Source organism: Chiloscyllium plagiosum, unplaced genomic scaffold (genome assembly GCF_037043375.1).
Source record: "Chiloscyllium plagiosum isolate Xiang-an unplaced genomic scaffold, Cpla_swu_hap1 HiC_scaffold_11, whole genome shotgun sequence".
NCBI lineage: Eukaryota > Metazoa > Chordata > Chondrichthyes > Orectolobiformes > Hemiscylliidae > Chiloscyllium > Chiloscyllium plagiosum.
Window position 1 is genome coordinate 78,652,429 of NW_028270149.1, and position 7,915 is coordinate 78,660,343.

At 39.2% G+C, this 7,915-nt stretch overlaps 1 protein-coding gene across 3 annotated transcripts in view; it reads left to right on the plus strand.

The window, feature by feature from the left end:
• Positions 1 to 2,760, plus strand: part of LOC122557100 (connector enhancer of kinase suppressor of ras 2) — a 585,950-nt gene extending 583,190 nt beyond the window's left edge. For 2 of the 3 annotated variants that reach the window (XM_043704404.2, XM_087992202.1), the window contains one exon: positions 1,033 to 2,760. In XM_043704404.2, the coding sequence (XP_043560339.1) occupies positions 1,033 to 1,248 (216 nt within the window). In that variant the 3' untranslated portion in view covers positions 1,249 to 2,760. The remainder of the gene's footprint in view (positions 1 to 1,032) is intronic. The other variant, XM_043704405.2, reaches the window with a different exon arrangement.
• Positions 2,761 to 7,915: the final 5,155 nt, after the last annotated feature.

Here is a 7,915-nt window from a genome sequence, read left to right on the forward strand (position 1 = left end):
ACCATGAGGAAAGGGGAACAGGGGAGATGATAGGTCTATTAACAGTAGAGAAGATTGTACCTAGAAGTGAGTAAAGCATTTGCAACTGTAAAGCTGTCAAAGGTGTGCAGGGCATGTCAAGAAACAAACACAGAGAATGCTGGGAAAACTCAGCAGCTCTGACAACATCCATGGAGAGAGAAACAAAGTTCACACTTTGAATCTGGTATGACTCTTTAGAACTGAAAGGTGTTGGAAAACAGCTTTTCATTAGACTTTAGCGGGAGACAAAGAATGAGCAAGAGAGCAGATGGGATCAAGGCCCAGTGAAAAAGAAAAAAGGTTGTTAATAATGGGAAAAAAATTTAAAGGCTGTAAATCAAGATGTGGAGGAAAGAGAATTGGTCCTTTTTACTAAGTGCAAAGTAAACAAGACACAAGCATGGCACTGTGGTGGAGGAGGGAGAGAATGTAAGAGAGAACCTTCAGTAATAGACTTTATGCTCAGATCAGTTCAAAATGTTGTGAGTCAAAAAGTGTGGCACTGGAAAAGCACAGCAGATCAGGCAGTATCGGAGGAGCAGGAGAGTCGAGCTCTCAGGCATCACCCCTTCATAATACCATCATAATGTTGTTCATGGTGAAGGGCTTATACCCGAAACACCAACTCTCCTGCTCCTCGGGTGCTGCCTGACCAGCAGTGCTTTTCCAGTGCCACACTTTTCGACTCTGACTCTCCAGCATCTGCAGTCCTCACTTTCTCCAAGTTGCTGGAAATGTTGTGACTATGACATTAGGTTTTATTTAAGTAAGGATCTTAAGGATAATAAGGGTGACAGACCCGAGGCAGTTAAATTGAGTTGAGATTCAAACAAGCCATGATCAATTTGAATTGACTACTCCTGTTCCTATGTTTCTATCCATATAGTAATAACAAAATATCTGGAAGCATGGCATTGTCAGAGCATGTTGTTCAATGATCTGAGTCTTCTGAAATGATCAGAATGTTGAGCTTTTTTGCACTTCTCACTTCAATCTATTTACTTCCCTCAGGCGAAAGAAGGAGACCTAATGACTATCAACCAAATTCTCGAAGATCCCTACTTAACATCCAAAAGATTTAGAGAGTGGAAGCGGCTGAATCATGAGTTTTTCTTGGACATTTGTGGGTACAGTGCAGTTATGAAGCCACAGAATGGTGCATCTGAACTGGTATTACCAGCACCACTGTTGACACACACACACTCATTCATCGAAACTCATGTGTAAACCAATTTGTACCTGCAGCACACTGCCTGGCAGACAGCAGCGTCCCCATGCTATCATATCTTTAGCATCTACATTGTATATTTGTACATAATATATTCAGCAGTATTCTTGTACATAAATTGGATAACCGAATAGTGTCACAGGATGCCTAATATTTGCATGAGATCACATCTGTATTCTTCCAAACTTTTGTTTTTATTTCCATTGACCAACACAATGTGCTTTCAAACATGCATTGAAAGGACAGGTAGAAGTATTTATAGATATTATAATTACACACATACCATATGTGTTGTATTGAAAAAAAAGCTAAGCTTTTAGTTAACAGCACTTATATGTTCCAACAATTTTATATTGACGACTTAATTCACCCCATCAAGATGAATAATGCTGGTGACAAGCAGTTGATAACAATCTCTGGTGAACCAGAGGGGAATGTCTTAATCTACTCACAGTTTTAGGTGAACATTCATTTTTACGTAAGCATTGAACATACAAATTGCTGAATGTATGTAAAGTATGTAAAGTTTTGCTAGTGTAACACTGAATGAACAAGAGTAATTTTTGATGTCCCTTTGAAAACAACCAGCTTTTATTAAAATTATAGCTAAAAGCTGTATATGAAAATGATTAAAAATATACAAGTATTAATATTTATATATGAATCCCTGCTCACGATTTTTTATACGACTGCTTGTTAAAAGAAATACATTGACTCCAAACTGATGTACCTGAGGCCCAGAGGCCTGGTGGATGAACTATTGACACCATCAAAGTGATTCACTGCAATGTCATGTTCAAGTTTTGTATTGTTATTAACTGTGTAGTAAGCTGACAGAACTAGCTTCTGGCACCCAGGGTAACTATTCTAAGTATATGCAAGTAGACAGAAGACTTGTTAGACCACACTGTACCTTTAAAAAAAACACAGTAGTAAGATTTATCTGAATACATTATTCTGTTGTCATTTATTGTCTTTATTGCTTGCACTTTACCTGCACCATTAACTGTAGGCTGAGGGGAAGGAGTGTACTGAAACTGTGATAATACTCATTTGGGTCACTTGATGTCAACTGACTTCCTTATCAGTGTTTAAAGACTTCCTTGAGTCTTTTGAGCCATGCAAATTTGAGAATGTAAATTTAATACGTTTTTGATTTGAAATCAATGGACAACATGTATCAGTTACCGACAGCATTTAACTCACCCTGTTTTTACTTTCTATGACTTGGAGGTTTTTTGGCATATGTAGGATTCCATTGTATGTTTCTCCACTGTGTGTATACCTCATGGTACGTTGCACATATGTGAATGAGTTGTGAGTTGCACTGCAACAATAAAAAGAAAAAAATTAACTTTTTTTTGCAATGTTATGGTTAACTATTAACATGTGTTCTGTGCATCATTGGAAGCAATTAATCCTCATGATTAAAAGGTAGTCTTTTTTGAACAAGTTGTAAGCCTGAGTTGTAAAACTTTTGACTTCATTAAATTAAACTTGCTGTGATACAGTATCTCCTTTGACTAATTTAATCTTCATTTGAAAGTGATGGTATTCATTTTTGTTTGCCTTGGGTGATGGGTAATAAAACTCCCAAATGAGCCAGCTTATTATAAACAGAGTTTCTTGTACATTTTACCACAGTGCAAGTCCATTAAAGTTCTTTCAGTCATTGTAAAATTAATTGACATAAATGTAAGTTATTCTCAATAAACCCCATAAACAATCTGGGAATCTTTTATATGGGCTGTACTGTCTGCTAAAAGTTAAGTAGCTGTGGAGCAAGACCATAAGACACAGAATTTATAGCAAAAGATCACAGTGTCATGCAACTGAAATGATATATTGACAAACCTAAGTTGCTGTTTAAGTCTTTTATCTTTTTAGAATGGGTTGCAGATTTCAGTTCATTAATATGTAAATCCCAGAACTTCTTTTAAGTCACGTTCTCAAGAAAAAGGATGACATCTGAGCTCAGACAATTCATTAAAAGGTGCAAGGTTAGAATCTATACACTATACACTCTCTCTCTCACACACACACACACTCTCTCTCATGCACACACTCTCTCATACACATACAGCCCCCACACTCACACCCATGCGCACACCCTCTCACAGACTTATACTTCATCACACTCAGATACACACACTTTATCAAGCATGCACACATGCAAACACGCACTCACACTCACATGCAGACACTCATACTCTCTCACACACTCATGCATGCACAGACAAAAATAAGTCTATGGGGTGAATATGCATCTGGAGAATTATATTTGCAGATGCAGTCTATTTTGTTTAAACAGTGCACAATCTGCAGGCAGTCAATGCAGGTAATGTTTTATAAATTCCTACTTTGGAAATAGAACCAGTCTGACTCAAGACTGGGATACAGACTGAATCTAACCTCACACCTTTTAATGCATTGTCTGAGCTGAGATGTCATTTTTTTAATAAACCCTGAAGTTATCTTGAGAATGTGATTTAAAAGAAGGTTCTGGGATTACATATTAATGAACTAAAACCTGCAACCCATTCTAAACGATGAAAGACTTAACAGCAACCTAGGTTCATTCAATATATCATTCTAGTTACATGATACTGTAATCTTTTGCTATAAGTTCTATGTCTTATGGTCCTGCTTTACAGCTACCTGATGAAGGAGCAGCACTCTGAAAGTTAGTGCTTCCAAATAAACCTGTTGGACTATAACCTGGTGTTGTGTGATTTTTAACTTTGTCCACCCCAGACCAACACCAGCACATCTCCATCATGCAAAATGTTAGGAACTAATTAGCCAGGAAACTGTTGTATGTCTAAGTGTTTCAATGGGAAACATTCATATCTGCACTGGGCAATCAGGTTTTGTGCAACTTGACACTGACCAAGAAAGTCTTCTGACCTGGCAGCATGACTATCGTATTAAACAAAAAGAACCCTCCTCCTTGGCAAGCCTGGAGTGTAATTATATCAAATATCTGGAAACCAGGAGACAATGAATAACACTGTGGCAACTCTGAGCAATTGCAAAACATTTTAAATCAATTTAGTGTTGATTTGGAAAATTGACTCACATTAGTGCCAGAGGGAAAACTGAATGAATCATTTGAAAATGGAATGTCAACTGGGAAAACAATTACTGCACAGCCAATGTCCAGAATGAATCGGGACATGAATGATGTTATCGATATTTTTGGGAAGTTTTAAAAGATGTTCAGAATGACATTCAGTAGCTTCTTAAAAAGCTCTCGCAGTGAAGAAAGTGTCAGCTTTGTTTTTCAGTCTGCATGAAATGAATAATGACATTTTTTTAAGAGCTGGGAGTTTACTGAAGAAGGCAGCTGAAATCCAGGCAAAACCTTTGCAAGATTTGACATCCATCTCCGACCAAAATCAAATAATTGGATTTGTTGTGGATACTCGCTGAGCTGGAAGGTTCAATTTCAGATGTTTCATCACCATACTAGGTAATATCATCAGTGAGCTTCAGGTGAAGCACTGTTGTTAGTGATCCACTATCTATTTATGTGTTTAGGTTTCCTTGGATGTTTGGTCATTTCCGATTCTTTTTCTCAGAGGATGGTAGATGTGATCCAAGTCGATGTGTTTGTTGATAGAGTTCCGGTTGGAATGCCATGCTTCTAGGAATTCTCGTGCATGTCTCTGGCTTGTCCTAGGATGGATATGTTGTCCCAGTCAAAGTGGTGTCCTTTTTCATCTGTATGTAAGGATATTAGTGAGAGTGGGTCATATCTTTTTGTGGCTAGCTGATGTTCATGTATCCTGGTGGCTAGTTTTCTGCCTGTTTGTCCAATGTAGTGTTTGTTCTAGTCCTTGCAAGGTATTTTGTAAATGACATTCATTTTCCTCGTTGTCTGTATAGGGTCTTTTAAGTTCACTAGCTGCTGTTTAAATGTATTGGTGGGTTTGTGGGTTATCATGATGCCAAGAGATCTAAGTGGTCTGGCAATTATTTCAGAGATGTCTTTGATGTAGGGTAAAGTGGCTAGAATTTCTGGGCACATTTTGTCTGTTTGTTTGGGTTTGTTGCTGAGAAATTGGCGGAGTGTGTTTCTTGGTTACCCATTCTTGAAAACACTATATAGATGATTTTCTTATGCTCTGCATAGTTCCTCGGTGCTGCAGTGTGTGGTGGCTCTTTAAAATAATGTCCTAATGCAGCTTTGTTTGTGGTGGTTGGGCTGATTGCTTCTGTAGTTCAGTATTTGATCCATACGTGTTGTTTTCCCATAGATACTGGCTTGAAGTTCCTTATTGACTGTTCACTTTACTGTGACATCTAGGAACGGTGGTTTGTTGTGGTTTTCATCCTCTTTTGTGAATTTTATGCCAGTAAGGGTATTATTGATGGTCTTGAAGGTTTTCTCTAATTTGTTTTGTTTAGTGATAACAAATGTGTTACCCATGTAGTGGACCCCAAGTTTGGGTTGGATGGTTGGCAGAGCTGCTAGAAACCCTGATATCGGAGATCCCATGGCTGTTCCATTGATTTGCTTGTTGGTCTTGTTATTCAAAGTGAAGTGGGTGGTCAGGCGTAGGTCCAGTAGCTTGATGATGTTGTCTCTGCTGATGAAGTTGGTGGTGTCTGGTGTTTGTGTCTTCGGTTCTTTTAATAGTGTAGTCAGTGTTTCTTTGGCCAGGCTGATGTGAACAGGGCTCAAAGGAGACCATTATTTCATCCTCTTCTATCTTGGTGTCTTTGATGGTGTTCAGAAATTCTTGAGTGGAACGAAAGGAGTGGTGTGTGAGTCCACTACTAAATGTTTTAGTCTTTTGTGGAGTTCCTTGGCTAATCTGTACACTGGTGTTCCAGGTAGTGAAACTATGGATCTGAGGGGGGAGCTTGGTTTGTTAATTTTGGGTATTCCATAGAAGTGTGGTGTGTTAGGTCCATCTGCTTTCATTTTTTGGAAGGCTAACTTGTTTAATTCACCAGATTTCTTAAGTTTTGTGAGTAAGGCTGTGACTCGGTTCTCTAGTTGTGAGGTTGCGTCTATCACCACCTGTTGGTAAGTGTCAGTATCTATAAGCAGTGCATTTGGTTTCTGGTCGTAGGTCTAATTTGTTTAAAATCAACACCCACAAATGAAGCTGCATTAGGACATTATTTCAAAAGTTATTTAAAAGTGATAGTGTGAGTAGCAATCAAGTTTCCAAAAAATGGTTAAACTCTGCATTAACTTCTGTTGAGATTAGAGGTGGGAATGGGATGTAACTAAATCTCACCCAATACCTGCCAGAGTTAAATTCTGTGTGTGAAGGTATATGGTGTGACTCCAATTTAAGTGGCCAATTAATGACCATTTAAGGGTCACATCTTGCCAGTGTTAGGATTAACCCAGCAGCCACCTCAGGTGGGGTCCCCTTGAATTAAGGCATTCAGTATCCGGTTGAGGAACTGGGCACAAAGCTGGAGGGTGTCTATAGGATGCCACCTCCTTCTTCCTCTTACTTTCAAACCTCCCCGGACATCCTTCTCCCCACTGCTATCCCATAAACCACCCCAATACACCTTGCATTGCTTGACGTTCATCCAGCTCTTCTGTGATCCTGGGACAGTGAGTGTTGTTAATATAGAAAAGAGGAGCAGGAATATGCTATTAAGGCCATTGATCTGGCTCCACCATTCAACATGATCGTATTCTTCCTGTAATAACCATGACCTCCCCAGAGGTATCGCTGAGCATAAGAGCTGCTAAAAAGCTGCTCCATTGGAACAGGATTTCTACCCCAGGGTCTTAATTCCACAGGAAGGCCTATGGGTGGCCTTGGCAGTGCCTGTTTGGCTTGTGGCCTGTGAGCCTTCCTAAGAATAGAAAGCACAGATATCTCCAGGCAGCAAGCGAGATCCTCAACAAGACTCTGGCCAGAAAAGTCAGTGGAAAGATGTTTGAGTGTACAGCCAAATCAGCAGCTGATACACTACAAATACTGCTGACATCTATTAATTTTACATCCACTGTCTCTGTTCATTATATAACTTTGGGATGTAGTGTTCAAATGTGGGGTCATGCTAGAGGATTCTGGATTGCTGTTAACTGTTTTGAAAATATATGCTTTTTTTGTGGATTAGATCAGGTCTAGATCTCTTGTCACAGATGAATTTGCATAATAACATATTAATTATTTTGTTTCTCTTTCCCAGGATATGATATTGTCATCTTTCAGTAATCTTCAAAGTGATTCCTAATTATACTAATTCGTAGTCATTTTACAGAGGACATTGCTGGTCATACTATGAGAAGAGACGATCACATGTGCACATCCCACCACAGCAAAACAATTTAATTGTCCTCAAACTACACCCTGGGAATAAATGGCCATGGATGTTGAGAAACTTGAAAAGGTTCAGAAAAGATTTATAAGGATGTTGCCAGGGTTGGAGGATTTGAGCTGTAGGGAGAGGTTGAATAGCCTGGGGCTGTTTTCCCTGGAGCGTTAGAGGCTGAGGGTTGACCTTACAGAGGTTTATAAAATCATGAGGGGCATGAATAGGATAAATAGACAAAGTCTTTCACCTGGGGTTGGGGGAATCCAGAACTAGAGGGCATAGGTTTAGAGTGAGATGGGAAAGATATAAAAGAGACCTAAGGGGCAACTTTTTCATGTAGAGGGTGGTGTGTGTACGAAGTGAGCTGCC